This window comes from Telmatherina bonti (assembly GCF_933228915.1).
Source record: "Telmatherina bonti genome assembly, chromosome: 12".
Classification (NCBI taxonomy): domain Eukaryota; kingdom Metazoa; phylum Chordata; class Actinopteri; order Atheriniformes; family Telmatherinidae; genus Telmatherina; species Telmatherina bonti.
The window spans coordinates 36,734,824-36,753,609 of NC_136610.1; the positions used below are offsets into that span (position 1 = coordinate 36,734,824).

The following is an 18,786-nucleotide window of genomic DNA, read 5'->3' on the forward strand; positions in this document are numbered from 1 at the left end:
CGTTTCACATTATCACCATGAGAATCTCCCGTTCAACCGCATCATGATGAGAATCTCCAGTTCCACCTCATCATGATGAGAATATCCCGTTCCACCTCATCACCATGAGAATCTCCCATTCCACCTCATCACCATGAGAATCTCACGTTCCACCTCATCATGATGAGAAACTCCCGTTCAACCACATCATGATGAGAACCTCCCGTTGCACATCATCACCATGAGAATCTCCCGTTCCACTTCATCATGATGAGAATCTCCCGTTCCACCTCATCACCATGAGAATCTCCCGTTCCACCACATCACCATGAGAATCTCCCGTTCCACCTCATCACCATGAGAATCTCCCGTTCCACCACATCACCATGAGAATCTCGCGTTCCACCTCATCATGATGAGAATCCCCCATTCCACCTCATCACCATGAGATTCTCCCTTTCCACGTCATCATGATGAGAATCTCCCATTCCACCTCATTACCATGAGAATCTCCCGTTTCACATTATCACCAAGAGAATCTCCCGTTCCACCGCATCATGAGAATCTCCCGTTTCACATCATCAGCATGAGAATCTCCCTTTCCACCTCATCATGATGAGAATCTCCCGTTCCACCTCATCACCATGAGAATCTCCCGTTCCACCTCATCATGATGAGAATATCCCGTTCCACCTCATCATCATGAGACTCTCCCTTTCCACCTCATCACCATGAGAATCTCCCGTTCCACCACATCACCATGAGAATCTCCCGTTCCACCTCATCACCATGAGAATCTCCCGTTCCACCTCATCACCATGAGAATCTCCAGTTCCACCTCATCACCATGAGAATCTCCCGTTCCACAACATCATGATGAGAATCTCCCGTTCCACCTCATCATGATGAGAATCTCCCCTTCCACCTCATCATGATGAGAGTCTCCCATTCCACCTCATCATCATGAGACTCTCCTGTTCCACCTCATCACCATGAGAATCTCCCGTTCCACCACATCACTATGAGAATCTCCCGTTCCACCTCATCATGATGAGAATCTCCCGTTCCACCTCATCACCATGATAATCTCCCATTCCACCTCATCACCATGAGATTCTCCCTTAACACCTCATCATGATGAGAATCTCCCATTCCACCTCATTACCATGAGAATCTCCCGTTTCACATTATCACCATGAGAATCTCCCGTTCAACCGCATCATGATGAGACTCTCCAGTTCCACCTCATGATGAGAATATCCCGTTCCACCTCATCACCATGAGAATCTCCCATTCCACCTCATCACCATGAGAATCTCACGTTCCACCTCATCATGATGAGAAACTCCCGTTCAACCACATCATGATGAGAACCTCCCGTTGCACATCATCACCATGAGAATCTCCTGTTCCACCTCATCATGATGAGAATCTCCCGTTCCACCTCATCACCATGAGAATCTCCCGTTTCACATCATCACCTTGAGAATCTCCCGTTCCACCTCATCACCATGAGAATCTCCCGTTCCACCACATCACCATGAGAATCTCCCGTTCCACCTCATCATGATGAGAATCTCCCATTCCACCTCATCACCATGAGATTCTCCCTTTCCACCTCATCATGATGAGAATCTCCCATTCCACCTCATTACCATGAGAATCTCCCGTTTCACATTATCACCATGAGAATCTACCGTTCCACCGCATCATGATGAGAATCTCCCGTTTCACATCATCAGCATGAGAATCTCCCTTTCCACCTCATCATGATGAGAATCTCCCGTTCCACCTCATCACCATGAGAATCTCCTGTTCCACCTCATCACCATGAGACTCTCCCGTTCCACCTCATCACCATGAGAATCTCCAATTCCACCTCATCACCATGAGAATCTCCAATTTTACCTAATAACCATGAGAATTTCCCGTTTCACATTATCATCATGAGAATTTCCCTTTCCACCTCATCATGATGAGAGTCTCCTGTTCCATCTCATCACCATGAGAATCTCCCGTTCCACCTCATCATGATGAGAATATCCCGTTCCACCTCATAACCATGAGAATCTCCGATTCCACCTCATCACCATGAGAATCTCCCGTTCCACCTCATCATGATGAGAATATCCCGTTCCACCTCATAACCATGAGAATCTCCGATTCCACCTCATCACCATGAGAATCTCCCGTTCCACCTCATCATGATGAGAATCTCCCGTTCCACCTCATCATGATGAGAATCTCCCTTTAAACCTCATCATCATGAGACTCTCCTGTTCCACCTCATCACCATGAGAATCTCCCGTTCCACCACATCACCATGAGAATCTCCCTTTCCACCTCATCATGATGAGAATCTCCCGTTCCACCTCATCATCATGAGACTCTCCTGTTCCACCTCATCACCATGAGAATCTCCCGTTCCACCACATCACCATGAGAATCTCCCGTTCCACCTCATCATGATGAGAATCTCCCGTTCCACCTCATCACCATGAGAATCTCCCGTTCCACCACATCCCCATGAGAATCTCCCGTTCCACCTCATGATGAGAATCTCCAGTTCCACCTCATCATCATGAGACTCTCCTGTTCCACCTCATCACCATGAGAATCTCCCGTTCCACCACATCCCCATGAGAATCTCCCGTTCCACCTCATCCCCATGAGAATCTCCCGTTCCACCTCATGATGAGAATCTCCAGTTCCACCTCATCATCATGAGACTCTCCTGTTCCACCTCATCACCATGAGAATCTCCCGTTCCACCTCATCACTATGAGAATCTCCTGTTCCACCTCATCACCGCAAGAATCTCCCGTTACACCTCATCACCATGAGAATCTGCCGTTCCACCTCATCACCATGATAATCTCCCATTCCACCTCATTACCATGAGAATCTCCTGTTTCACATTATCACCATGAGAATCTCCCGTTCCACCGCATCATGATGAGAATCTCCCGTTTCACATCATCAGCATGAGAATCTCCCTTTCCACCTCATCATGATGAGAATCTCCCGTTCCACCTCATCACCATGAGAATCTCCTGTTCCACCTCATCACCATGAGACTCTCCCATTCCACCTCATCACCATGAGAATCTCCCGTTCCACCACATCACCATGAGAATCTCCCGTTCCACCTCATCATGATGAGAATCCCCCATTCCACCTCATCACCATGAGATTCTCCCTTTCCACGTCATCATGATGAGAATCTCCCATTCCACCTCATTACCATGAGAATCTCCCGTTTCACATTATCACCAAGAGAATCTCCCGTTCCACCGCATCATGAGAATCTCCCGTTTCACATCATCAGCATGAGAATCTCCCTTTCCACCTCATCATGATGAGAATCTCCCGTTCCACCTCATCACCATGAGAATCTCCCGTTCCACCTCATCATGATGAGAATATCCCGTTCCACCTCATCATCATGAGACTCTCCCTTTCCACCTCATCACCATGAGAATCTCCCGTTCCACCACATCACCATGAGAATCTCCCCTTCCACCTCATCATGATGAGAATCTCCCGTTCTACCTCATCATCATGAGACTCTCCCGTTCCACCTCATCACCATGAGAATCTCCCGTTCCACCACATCACCATGAGAATCTCCCGTTCCACCTCATCACCATGAGAATCTCCCGTTCCACCTCATCACCATGAGAATCTCCAGTTCCACCTCATCACCATGAGAATCTCCCGTTCCACAACATCATGATGAGAATCTCCCGTTCCACCTCATCATGATGAGAATCTCCCCTTCCACCTCATCATGATGAGAGTCTCCCATTCCACCTCATCATGATGAGAATCTCCGATTCCACCTCATCACCATGAGAATCTCCCGTTCCACCTCATCATGATGAGAATCTCCCGTTCCACCTCATCATGATGAGAATCTCCTGTTCCACCTTATCATCATGAGACTCTCCTGTTCCACCTCATCACCATGAGAATCTCCCGTTCCACCACATCACCATGAGAATCTCCCTTTCCACCTCATCATGATGAGAATCTCCCGTTCCACCTCATCATCATGAGACTCTCCTGTTCCACCTCATCACCATGAGAATCTCCCGTTCCACCACATCACCATGAGAATCTCCCGTTCCACCTCATCATGATGAGAATCTCCAGTTCCACCTCATCACCATGAGAATCTCCCATTCCACCTCATCACCATGAGATTCTCCCTTTCCACCTCATCATGATGAGAATCTCCCATTCCACCTCATTACCATGAGAATCTCCCGTTTCACATTATCACCATGAGAATCTCCTGTTCCACCGCATCATGATGAGAATCTCCTGTTTCACATCATCAGCATGAGAATCTCCCTTTCCACCTCATCATGATGAGAATCTCCCGTTCCACCTCATCATCATGAGACTCTCCTGTTCCACCTCATCACCATGAGAATCTCCCGTTCCACCACATCCCCATGAGAATCTCCCGTTCCACCTCATGATGAGAATCTCCAGTTCCACCTCATCATCATGAGACTCTCCTGTTCCACCTCATCACCATGAGAATCTCCCGTTCCACCACATCCCCATGAGAATCTCCCGTTCCACCTCATCCCCATGAGAATCTCCCGTTCCACCTCATGATGAGAATCTCCAGTTCCACCTCATCATCATGAGACTCTCCTGTTCCACCTCATCACCATGAGAATCTCCCGTTCCACCTCATCACTATGAGAATCTCCTGTTCCACCACATCACCATGAGAATCTCCCCTTCCACCTCATCATGATGAGAATCTCCCGTTCTACCTCATCATCATGAGACTCTCCCGTTCCACCTCATCACCATGAGAATCTCCCGTTCCACCACATCACCATGAGAATCTCCCGTTCCACCTCATCACCATGAGAATCTCCCGTTCCACCTCATCACCATGAGAATCTCCAGTTCCACAACATCATGATGAGAATCTCCCGTTCCACCTCATCATGATGAGAATCTCCCCTTCCACCTCATCATGATGAGAGTCTCCCATTCCACCTCATCATCATGAGACTCTCCTGTTCCACCTCATCACCATGAGACTCTCCCTTAACACCTCATCATGATGAGAATCTCCCATTCCACCTCATTACCATGAGAATCTCCCGTTTCACATTATCACCATGAGAATCTCCCGTTCAACCGCATCATGATGAGACTCTCCAGTTCCACCTCATGATGAGAATATCCCGTTCCACCTCATCACCATGAGAATCTCCCATTCCACCTCATCACCATGAGAATCTCACGTTCCACCTCATCATGATGAGAAACTCCCGTTCAACCACATCATGATGAGAACCTCCCGTTGCACATCATCACCATGAGAATCTCCTGTTCCACCTCATCATGATGAGAATCTCCCGTTCCACCTCATCACCATGAGAATCTCCCGTTTCACATCATCACCTTAAGAATCTCCCGTTCCACCTCATCACCATGAGAATCTCCCGTTCCACCACATCACCATGAGAATCTCCCGTTCCACCTCATCATGATGAGAATCTCCCATTCCACCTCATCACCATGAGATTCTCCCTTTCCACCTCATCATGATGAGAATCTCCCATTCCACCTCATTACCATGAGAATCTCCCGTTTCACATTATCACCATGAGAATCTCCCGTTCCACCGCATCATGATGAGAATCTCCCGTTTCACATCATCAGCATGAGAATCTCCCTTTCCACCTCATCATGATGAGAATCTCCCGTTCCACCTCATCACCATGAGAATCTCCTGTTCCACCTCATCACCATGAGACTCTCCCGTTCCACCTCATCACCATGAGAATCTCCAATTCCACCTCATCACCATGAGAATCTCCAATTTTACCTAATAACCATGAGAATTTCCCGTTTCACATTATCATCATGAGAATTTCCCTTTCCACCTCATCATGATGAGAATCTCCTGTTCCATCTCATCACCATGAGAATCTCCCGTTCCACCTCATCATGATGAGAATATCCCGTTCCACCTCATAACCATGAGAATCTCCGATTCCACCTCATCACCATGAGAATCTCCCGTTCCACCTCATCATGATGAGAATATCCCGTTCCACCTCATAACCAGGAGAATCTCCGATTCCACCTCATCACCATGAGAATCTCCCGTTCCACCTCATCATGATGAGAATCTCCCGTTCCACCTCATCATGATGAGAATCTCCTGTTCCACCTTATCATCATGAGACTCTCCTGTTCCACCTCATCACCATGAGAATCTCCCGTTCCACCACATCACCATGAGAATCTCCCTTTCCACCTCATCATGATGAGAATCTCCCGTTCCACCTCATCATCATGAGACTCTCCTGTTCCACCTCATCACCATGAGAATCTCCCGTTCCACCACATCACCATGAGAATCTCCCGTTCCACCTCATCATGATGAGAATCTCCAGTTCCACCTCATCACCATGAGAATCTGCCGTTCCACCTCATCACCATGATAATCTCCCATTCCACCTCATTACCATGAGAATCTCCTGTTTCACATTATCACCATGAGAATCTCCCGTTCCACCGCATCATGATGAGAATCTCCCGTTTCACATCATCAGCATGAGAATCTCCCTTTCCACCTCATCATGATGAGAATCTCCCGTTCCACCTCATCACCATGAGAATCTCCTGTTCCACCTCATCACCATGAGACTCTCCCGTTCCACCTCATCACGATGAGAATCTCCAATTCCACCTCATCACCATGAGAATCTCCAATTTTACCTAATAACCATGAGAATTTCCCGTTTCACATTATCATCATGAGAATTTCCCTTTCCACCTCATCATGATGAGAATCTCCTGTTCCATCTCATCACCATGAGAATCTCCCATTCCACCTCATCATGATGAGAATATCCCGTTCCACCTCATAACCATGAGAATCTCCCATTCCACCTCATCACCATGAGAATCTCCCGTTCCACCTCATCATGATGAGAATATCCCGTTCCACCTCATAACCATGAGAATCTCCGATTCCACCTCATCACCATGAGAATCTCCCGTTCCACCTCATCATGATGAGAATCTCCCGTTCCACCTCATCATGATGAGAATCTCCTGTTCCACCTTATCATCATGAGACTCTCCTGTTCCACCTCATCACCATGAGAATCTCCCGTTCCACCACATCACCATGAGAATCTCCCTTTCCACCTCATCATGATAAGAATCTCCCGTTCCACCTCATCATCATGAGACTCTCCTGTTCCACCTCATCACCATGAGAATCTCCCGTTCCACCACATCACCATGAGAATCTCCCGTTCCACCTCATCATGATGAGAATCTCCCGTTCCACCTCATCACCATGAGAATCTCCAGTTCCACCTCAGCACCATGATAATCTCCCATTCCACCTCATCACCATGAGATTCTCCCTTTCCACCTCATCATGAGGAGAATCTCCTATTCCACCTCATTACCATGACAATCTCCCGTTTCACATTATCACCATGAGAATCTCCTGTTCCACCGCATCATGATGAGAATCTCCCGTTTCACATCATCAGCATGAGAATCTCCCTTTCCACCTCATCATGATGAGAATCTCCCGTTCCACCTCATCATCATGAGACTCTCCTGTTCCACCTTATCACCATGAGAATCTCCCGTTCCACCACATCCCCAATGAGAATCTCCCGTTCCACCTCATGATGAGAATCTCCAGTTCCACCTCATCATCATGAGACTCTCCTGTTCCACCTCATCACCATGAGAATCTCCAGTTCCACCACATCCCCATGAGAATCTCCCGTTCCACCTCATCCCCATGAGAATCTCCCGTTCCACCTCATGATGAGAATCTCCAGTTCCACTTCATCATCATGAGACTCTCCTGTTCCACCTCATCACCATGAGAATCTCCCATTCCACCTCATTACCATGAGAATCTCCTGTTTCACATTATCACCATGAGAATCTCCCGTTCAACCACATCCCCATGAGAATCTCCCGTTCCACCTCATGATGAGAATCTCCCGTTCCACCTCATCATGATGAGAATCTCCCGTTCCACCTCATCACCATGAGAATCTCCCATTCCACCTCATCACCATGAGATTCTCCCTTTCCACCTCATCATGATGAGAATCTCCCATTCCACCTCATTACCATGAGAATCTCCCGTTTCACATTATCACCATGAGAATCTCCTGTTCCACCGCATCATGATGAGAATCTCCTGTTTCACATAATCAGCATGAGAATCTCCCTTTCCACCTCATCATGATGAGAATCTCCCGTTCCACCTCATCATCATGAGACTCTCCTGTTCCACCTCATCACCATGAGAATCTCCCGTTCCACCACATCCCCATGAGAATCTCCCGTTCCACCTCATGATGAGAATCTCCAGTTCCACCTCATCATCATGAGACTCTCCTGTTCCACCTCATCACCATGAGAATCTCCCGTTCCACCACATCCCCATGAGAATCTCCCGTTCCACCTCATCCCCATGAGAATCTCCCGTTCCACCTCATGATGAGAATCTCCAGTTCCACCTCATCATCATGAGACTCTCCTGTTCCACCTCATCACCATGAGAATCTCCCGTTCCACCTCATCACTATGAGAATCTCCTGTTCCACCTCATCACCGCAAGAATCTCCCGTTGCACCTCATCACCATGAGAATCTGCCGTTCCACCTCATCACCATGATAATCTCCCATTCCACCTCATTACCATGAGAATCTCCTGTTTCACATTATCACCATGAGAATCTCCCGTTCCACCGCATCATGATGAGAATCTCCCGTTTCACATCATCAGCATGAGAATCTCCCTTTCCACCTCATCATGATGAGAATCTCCCGTTCCACCTCATCACCATGAGAATCTCCTGTTCCACCTCATCACCATGAGACTCTCCCGTTCCACCTCATCACCATGAGAATCTCCAATTCCACCTCATCACCATGAGAATCTCCAATTTTACCTAATAACCATGAGAATTTCCCGTTTCACATTATCATCATGAGAATTTCCCTTTCCACCTCATCATGATGAGAATCTCCTGTTCCATCTCATCACCATGAGAATCTCCCGTTCCACCTCATCATGATGAGAATATCCCGTTCCACCTCATAACCATGAGAATCTCCGATTCCACCTCATCACCATGAGAATCTCCCGTTCCACCTCATCATGATGAGAATATCCCGTTCCACCTCATAACCATGAGAATCTCCGATTCCACCTCATCACCATGAGAATCTCCCGTTCCACCTCATCATGATGAGAATCTCCCGTTCCACCTCATCATGATGAGAATCTCCTGTTCCACCTTATCATCATGAGACTCTCCTGTTCCACCTCATCACCATGAGAATCTCCCGTTCCACCACATCACCATGAGAATCTCCCGTTCCACCTCATCATGATGAGAATCTCCCGTTCCACCTCATCACCATGAGAATCTCCAGTTCCACCTCATCACCATGATAATCTCCCATTCCACCTCATCACCATGAGATTCTCCCTTTCCACCTCATCATGATGAGAATCTCCCATTCCACCTCATTACCATGAGAATCTCCCGTTTCACATTATCACCATGAGAATCTCCTGTTCCACCGCATCATGATGAGAATCTCCCGTTTCACATCATCAGCATGAGAATCTCCCTTTCCACCTCATCATGATGAGAATCTCCCGTTCCACCTCATCATCATGAGACTCTCCTGTTCCACCTTATCACCATGAGAATCTCCCGTTCCACCACATCCCCATGAGAATCTCCCGTTCCACCTCATGATGAGAATCTCCAGTTCCACCTCATCATCATGAGACTCTCCTGTTCCACCTCATCACCATGAGAATCTCCAGTTCCACCACATCCCCATGAGAATCTCCCGTTCCACCTCATCCCCATGAGAATCTCCCGTTCCACCTCATGATGAGAATCTCCAGTTCCACCTCATCATCATGAGACTCTCCTGTTCCACCTCATCACCATGAGAATCTCCCGTTCCACCTCATCACTATGAGAATCTCCCGTTCCACCTCATCACCATGATAATCTCCCATTCCACCTCATTACCATGAGAATCTCCTGTTTCACATTATCACCATGAGAATCTCCCGTTCAACCACATCCCCATGAGAATCTCCCGTTCCACCTCATGATGAGAATCTCCAGTTCCACCTCATCATCATGAGACTCTCCTGTTCCACCTCATCACCGCAAGAATCTCCCGTTGCACCTCATCACCATGAGAATCTGCCGTTCCACCTCATCACCATGATAATCTCCCATTCCACCTCATTACCATGAGAATCTCCTGTTTCACATTATCACCATGAGAATCTCCCGTTCAACCGCATCATGATGAGAATCTCCCGTTCAACCGCATCATGATGAGAATCTCCCGTTCCACCTCATCATGATGAGAATCTCCCGTTCCACCACATCATGATGAGAATCTCCCGTTTCACATCATCACCATGAGAATCTCCCGTTCCACCTCATCATGATGAGAATCCCCCATTCCACCTCATCACCATGAGAATTTCCCGTTCCACCTCATGATGAGAATCTCCTGTTCCACCTCATCACCATGAGAATCTCCCGTTCCACCTCATCACCATGAGAATCTCCCGTTCCACCACATAACCATGAGAATCTCCCGTTCCACCACATAACCATGAGAATCTCCCGTTCCACCTCATTACCATGAGAATCTCCCGTTCCACAACATCATGATGAGAATCTCCCGTTCCACCTCATCATGATGAGAGTCTCCCATTCCACCTCATCACCATGAGAATCTCCCGTTCCACCTCATCACCATGAGAATCTCCCGTTTCACATCATCACCATGAGAATCTCCCGTTCCACCTCATCATGATGAGAATCTCCCGTTCCACCACATCATGATGAGAATCTCCTGTTCCACCTCATCACCATGAGAATCTCCCGTTCCACCACATCATGATGAGAATCTCCTGTTCCACCTCATCACCATGAGAATCTCCCGTTCCACCTCATCATGATGAGAATCTCCCGTTCCACCTCATCACCATGAGAATCTCCCGTTCCACCACATAACCATGAGAATCTCCCGTTCCACCTCATTACCATGAGAATCTCCCGTTCCACAACATCATGATGAGAATCTCCCGTTCCACCTCATCATGATGAGAATCTCCCGTTCCACCTCATCATGATGAGAATCTCCCGTTCCACCTCATCACCATGAGAATCTCCCGTTCCACCACATCATGATGAGAATCTCCTGTTCCACCTCATCACCATGAGAATCTCCCGTTCCACCTCATCATGATGAGAATCTCCCGTTCCACCTCATCACCATGAGAATCTCCCGTTCCACCACATAACCATGAGAATCTCCCGTTCCACCTCATTACCATGAGAATCTCCCGTTCCACAACATCATGATGAGAATCTCCCGTTCCACCTCATCACCATGAGAATCTCCCGTTCCACCTCATGAGAATCTCCCGTTCCACCACATCACCATGAGAATCTCCCGTTTCACATCATCACCATGAGAATCTCCCGTTCCACCTCATCATGATGAGAATCTCCCGTTCCACCACATCATGATGAGAATCTCCTGTTCCACCTCATCACCATGAGAATCTCCCGTTCCACCTCATCATGATGAGAATCTCCCGTTCCACCTCATCACCATGAGAATCTCCCGTTCCACCACATCACTATGAAAATCTCTCGTTCCACCTCATCATGATGAGAATCTCCTGTTCCACCTCATCACCATGAGAATCTCCCGTTCCACCTCATCACCATGAGAATCTCCCGTACAGTAGAGGTTGGGGTGGTTCAGGTCTGCCTTTCACAGCTTCTGCTGGTCCAGAATGCCGTAGCTCATCTTATGACTCTGTCATGTAAGAGTCAGCACATCTCCCCAGAACGAGCGTCCTTTAACTGGCTCCCGTTCATGTGAGGGCACATTTTAAGCTCCTATTAATGACTCTTAAGGCACAGTAAGGGTTAACTTCTTTGTATATCTCTGCATTTTTGCAACTTCCTACTGATTTAAACATTCTTAAATTGAGGTTGCTTCATCACGTCTGATAAAACAGCAAATATGAGACAATAAACCCCAACCGCCTCAGACCAGATGATCTTATTCTGCTGCTCTAGTGTGTTTTCTGCCCTCTGCTGGTGAAGATGTGGAGCTCTGAGTCCAGTTCACTGACTGTGGTTGATGTGGCTGCCATGGCAGTGAGACAGAAAGAAAAAAGAGAAAGAAATGGAAGCATTTTAAACTTCATTGATCCACCAGAAGCTGCCTCCATTTCCATCTGGAAATGGAGGCATTCCTCCCTGGTTCCTGGAAACACTGGAACCAGGGAGGGCAACAACTCACTGTCTGAAAGGCCCCTCACATTACTGCCATTAGTACAAGCAATGTGAACAGAAAGAAAGGAACCCAGCATGGGAACATGTGTCATGTCAGTCATGTTTGCCCTACAATATGACTGCAGGTGTGTTCTGGTGTGTGTCTTGGGCAGTGTGTTATGATGACGGTCTACATAAATTTTTATTTATTCTGATGGATTGATGCATTGTGGGTATTGGGGATTACAACAGTTTATAGAGCAATGACACATTGCAGCTTGATAGATGGAAAGATACGTACTGCTGCTGGGTATTAAATCTCTGTCTGGTATGAACAATTTGTATCCATAATGTTTCTCCAGAACCTCCGGCAAGATCTCCAGAGCAAAGGTTTCCTCATCGCTGCTTGTCCTGCTGAGAGAGCAGATAACATATATGAGCTCCAAACCAGATGCGAAACAGTCAAATCATCTCCTGCTGGTGGCTGAAAAGGCATCTCATGGACCGGTAATGAAATACGTTTCCACAGAGAGGTCAGAGCGTCTTTACTTTCAATAAACAAGCACAAACAAACATTTAAATGTTTTTTTTTTTTTTTTTTTTTTTTTTTTTTTAAAAAGCAAATCTTCATTTTATTTTCTATTCATCCTCCTTGATGATGTGAAATGACAAACCTAAAATAAATGAAGTACATCACCACGACTACAACTATCCCTGGTCTCCACAGGAAGCCATGAGATGTGAGATAAACCCTCTGATGCATAAATTATAAAAAAAAAACAAAAAAAACCAAGGCCATTTTCCACATGCAATATTTTACTATTACAGACACCAACTTTTTATTTAGTTTATTTGATTTATTCTACAGAAATATTTATAAAATTGTCATATTTATAGAATAGAAATATTCTATAAATATGACTCATTTTTATCACTGAGGTAAAGTTGGTAATTACATGTTTATATGAAACTTTACACTAAATTAGTTTATTCTTCAGTGAGTGGTGGCAATGTCCAATGAAGTGGCTACATTACAAATATACCATCCTCACTTAATGATAGGTTTGAAAACAGTCTTTAAATACGTGTACTGGTGTCCAGGATGCACCAAAGGGTTTCTGCAGACATGTCAGAACCAACATATGTGTTACTGTGTCAGAGTAAATTAACATGGAACACAGCAGAACATGTTCATATTGTCGATTCACTACTTCTGGCGGAAACTAGAAGAGAGCAGCTCAGTTCATGTAGAAATAAGTAATCTTAGTAATGAGTAAAAGTAAATAACTAAATAGCAAACAAAGGACAAAATAACAAAAAAACTCTCAAAAATAAAAATAAACAGTAAAAGAGGTGCAGCTGTGAAAAGTGGCGTGTCAAGAATATGAAAAAAAAACCCCACAAATGTGCAACGTTTAGCTGGAAATGTTGGATTTTCTTTGACTAAAACATTTCCATCAATACAAATTCAGAAAGAAACTGACCTTCCCAAAGAGTCCAGGTCCACCTTGGTGTAGGACAGATAGCCGTCATACTCCTTATTATCTGTAGGAGGAAACAAACAGGACACAGACACAGATGAGTCAAGTCGGATAAGCTCATACAGCCCACATGGACTCCCCAGACCCACTTAGCCCAGCCCACATGGACTCCCCAGACCCACTTAGCCCGCCTTCGTCCCTTATGGGACTCATCCAGCCCACATGGACTCCCCAGACCCACTTAGCCCAGCCCACATGGACTCCCCAGACCCACTTAGCCCGCCTTCGTCCCTTATGGGACTCATCCAGCCCACATGGACTCCCCAGACCCACTTAGCCCACCTTCGTCCCTTATGGGACTCATACAGCCCACATGGACTCCCCAGACCCACTTAGCCCGCCTTCGTCCCTTATGGGACTCATACAGCCCACATGGACTCCCCAGACCCACTTAGCCCACCTTCGTCCCTTATGGGACTCATACAGCCCACATGGACTCCCCAGACCCACTTAGCCCAGCCCACATGGACTCCCCAGACCCACTTAGCCCGCCTTCATCCCTTATGGGACTCATACAGCCCACATGGACTCCCCAGACCCACTTAGCCCAGCCCACATGGACTCCCCAGACCCACTTAGCCCACCTTCGTCCCTTATGGGACTCATCCAGCCCACATGGACTCCCCAGACCCACTTAGCCCGCCTTCGTCCCTTATGGGACTCATCCAGCCCACATGGACTCCCCAGACCCACTTAGCCCACCTTCGTCCCTTATGGGACTCATACAGCCCACATGGACTCCCCAGACCCACTTAGCCCACCTTCGTCCCTTATGGGACTCATACAGCCCACACGGACTCCCCAGACCCACTTAGCCCACCTTCATCCCTTATGGGACTCATACAGCCCACATGGACTCCCCAGACCCACTTAGCCCACCTTCATCCCTTATGGGACTCATACAGCCCACACGGACTCCCCAGACCCACTTAGCCCACCTTCGTCCCTTATGGGACTCATACAGCCCACACGGACTCCCCAGACCCACTTAGCCCAGCCCACATGGACTCCCCAGACCCACTTAGCCCAGCCCACATGGACTCCCCAGACCCACTTAGCCCAGCCCACATGGACTCCCCAGACCCACTTAGCCCAGCCCACACGGACTCCCCAGACCCACTTAGTCCACCTTCATCCCTTATGGGACTCATACAGCCCACATGGACTCCCCAGACCCACTTAGCCCAGCCCACATGGACTCCCCAGACCCACTTAGCCCAGCCCACATGGACTCCCCAGACCCACTTAGCCCACCTTCGTCCCTTATGGGACTCATCCAGCCCACATGGACTCCCCAGACCCACTTAGCCCACCTTCGTCCCTTATGGGACTCATACAGCCCACATGGACTCCCCAGACCCACTTAGCCCAGCCCACATGGACTCCCCAGACCCACTTAGCCCACCTTCGTCCCTTATGGGACTCATCCAGCCCACATGGACTCCCCAGACCCACTTAGCCCACCTTCGTCCCTTATGGGACTCATACAGCCCACATGGACTCCCCAGACCCACTTAGCCCAGCCCACATGGACTCCCCAGACCCACTTAGCCCACCTTCATCCCTTATGGGACTCATACAGCCCACATGGACTCCCCAGACCCACTTAGCCCGCCTTCATCCCTTATGGGACTCATACAGCCCACATGGACTCCCCAGACCCACTTAGCCCTAGACCTTCATATGTGGGACCTGAAATATTTGCCCAGTCCAAGCCCCCTCAGTACCCACATATCCCAAATGTAACGTTTCTGGGCCTCACATGGACACGTAGACCGGGACGGTACCGTTAGCGCTGAGTCAAATGGGTTTTAGGATATCTGGTATGAGTCTGTGGTGTTTTATTAGTCTGTGTGTTGATCGTCATAGGGTGTATGCAAGATCCAGCTCGTGTGTATGTGAGTTGATTTAATGTGTAAATATAATCGTATCAGCATGACTTCAGAGCATTCGGTCCGACATGATACATCTAACAAACACCTTGTGGTGTAAAAAGCAGCTCACCGTCCTCGGTTTCATCGCTCCCAAAGTGTCTCCTGTAGCAGAGCAGGATCTCCAGGTTGTAGCACTTATAGAGAGCCGTTAGGACCCCCAGCAGCAGCAGAATGACCCCGAGTCCACCCGCCAGCTCCAGGCGATACATATCTATCAGAGATACAGCAAAGAAAGGATTTATGTCAGCAGAGTCAGGGCTTCATTTGGTTGTGTGCCGCTTCTGAACCACTTCACTCACATCTTCCTGAGTCCTGAATAATCTGACAAATGAAAGCTCCATTCACCTCCAGATTGGCACATTTACTAAACTGGTGATAAAGAATCTCATTTACTCACACAAACACATGAACACAAGCAGGACCTGCTGATATTGGCTTTTTGATTGAAATGAGTCTCTTTGTGATGAAGCGCAGCAGCATTTAGAGGCTTCATTAAGAGCCTGGCAGTCCTATCAGAGCAGAGCGAAGCACCAAAACGCCCCCGCACACACATAAACCCAAGGAGACCAGTTGGTAACCAGCAGCCTGATTAGTTAAGAATTAATGATAATTGCTTTCTCTGTGTAATGTAGTAATTCTCGTTGGACTTCAGGTCGGAGATGAGAGTGGATGTCTGTCTCAGTAAAGCCGTCTTTGATCCCAGCGAGGAATTACAAGTCTGAAAGGATGGAGAAGCCGAGATGGAGGTCTGTGTTCAGCCTTCCACATTTCTCATTAGTCTGATTCAGCCTCTCGTAGTCAGGAAAGTCACTGCTTTACAAACATGCCTTCAGTTGGACCGGCCTCTACAATAAACATGAAATAACAGAAAACAAAGGTGGCCTGCTAATTTTTCCATGTCTGTGTCTGACAAGGAGGCGCGGAGATGGTCATGACTGAACAACCAATCATGTTTCGGCTCTTTAGAGGGAAGACTGTGTGCAGCACGCCGACTTTTCTTCTGCAAACGACAAAAACATGACAACATGCTGCCAAGTTTGTGTTGCTGCAGTCATTACCCGAAGCAAAGCAGCAGAAACAGAAAATAATGACAAGAAAATCTACTCAAACATTTTATTCACAATTATCACATGTTCTTGTTTTATTTGCTATAAAAATATTCTGTAAATTATGTAAATATATTATATAACAAATTATATTATATTATATTATATTATGTTATATTATATTATATTATGTTATGTTATATTATATTATATTATATCATATTATATTTTATTATATTATATTATGGGGATATACAAAAAAAAGGGGAAGCAAGGTTGCCAGGTCTGCACGTTATTCAGCTTCTGGGTTTTGGTTTGTTTTTCCCCTAAAAGGCTGAAAATATCATCTGCAGCAGGCTGAAGAAAGTTTTTTTCATGGCCGATGTTGAAATTCAGTGATGATGAGACCCAGGCCACTTTTTTGATCTCTGCTGGGGGAGTGTTGAGGTGTTTCCAGGCCAGCTCAGAGACATAATCCATCCAGCATGTCCGGGGTCTTCCTCCTGGGCCTCCTCTTTGAAGAACATGCCCAGAAAACCTCCCAGCGGATACAGATATCGGTGCAACAAGCTCCAGTCCAGATGATAATACCCTTTTCAGGAATGATTTTGCATATTTTTGCAAGTCAATCCTTAAAGTTTTGCTGAAATCAAATGAATTTTAGGTTTTAACTTTTGCTGATGTTATTGTTGTCATAACAACGACGTTTCACAGAAGCATGATGTGTGTTTTAGCTGATGCCCCAAACATGCCTGGAAACCTGGAATTCCACAGATTATTATACGATATAGAATTCCACATATTTATATTCTTTTATTAAAATATATTCTTAGAGAAAGTTGTTGTTAAGATTTCTGTTGACAAATAAATGATGCATTTTTATCAGAAGGAGCTTTTTATCTCGCCTAGATGGAAACTATCAGGGAATAAAGTAAAGGCGGAGTGGCAGGTTGCCAGGTCTGCATCTCATGCCGCTGAAATGCTCCTCTAGCAGGTTGCCAGGTCTGCATCTCATGCCGCTGAAATGCTCCTCTAGCAGGTTGCCAGGTCTGCATCTCATGCCGCTGAAATGCTCCTCTAGCAGGTTGCCAGGTCTGCATCTCATGCCGCTGAAATGCTCCTCTAGCAGGTTGCCAGGTCTGCATCTCATGCCGCTGAAATGCTCCTCTGGCAGGTTGCCAGGTCTGCATCTCATGCCGCTGAAATGCTCCTCTGGCAGGTTGCCAGGTCTGCATCTCATGCCGCTGAAATGCTCCTCTAGCAGGTTGCCAGGTCTGCATCTCATGCCGCTGAAACGCTCCTCTGGCAGGTTGCCAGGTCTGCATCTCATGCCGCTGAAATGCTCCTCTAGCAGGTTGCCAGGTCTGCATCTCATGCCGCTGAAACGCTCCTCTAGCAGGTTGCCAGGTCTGCATCTCATGCCGCTGAAACGCTCCTCTGGCAGGTTGCCAGGTCTGCATCTCATGCCGCTGAAACGCTCCTCTGGCAGGTTGCCAGGTCTGCATCTCATGCCGCTGAAATGCTCCTCTAGCAGGTTGCCAGGTCTGCATCTCATGCCGCTGAAACGCTCCTCTAGCAGGTTGCCAGGTCTGCATCTCATGCCGCTGAAACGCTCCTCTGGCAGGTTGCCAGGTCTGCATCTCATGCCGCTGAAACGCTCCTCTGGCAGGTTGCCAGGTCTGCATCTCATGCCGCTGAAACGCTCCTCTAGCAGGTTGCCAGGTCTGCATCTCATGCCGCTGAAACGCTCCTCTAGCAGGTTGCCAGGTCTGCATCTCATGCCGCTGAAACGCTCCTCTGGCAGGTTGCCAGGTCTGCATCTCATGCCGCTGAAATGCTCCTCTAGCAGGTTGCCAGGTCTGCATCTCATGCCGCTGAAACGCTCCTCTGGCAGGTTGCCAGGTCTGCATCTCAT

The 18,786-nt window shown here is 47.4% G+C and overlaps 1 protein-coding gene across 1 annotated transcript in view; it reads right to left on the bottom strand.

Annotated features, from left to right (window-relative positions):
• Positions 1-18,786, bottom strand: part of il1rapl2 (interleukin 1 receptor accessory protein-like 2) — a gene marked incomplete at both ends in the record, with an annotated part of 457,831 nt that overhangs the window by 28,074 nt on the left and 410,971 nt on the right. The window contains 3 exons of the mRNA XM_079250294.1: positions 12,652-12,764; positions 13,835-13,895; positions 15,896-16,036. Coding sequence (XP_079106420.1) covers positions 12,652-12,764; positions 13,835-13,895; positions 15,896-16,036 — 315 coding nt within the window. The remainder of the gene's footprint in view (positions 1-12,651; positions 12,765-13,834; positions 13,896-15,895; positions 16,037-18,786) is intronic.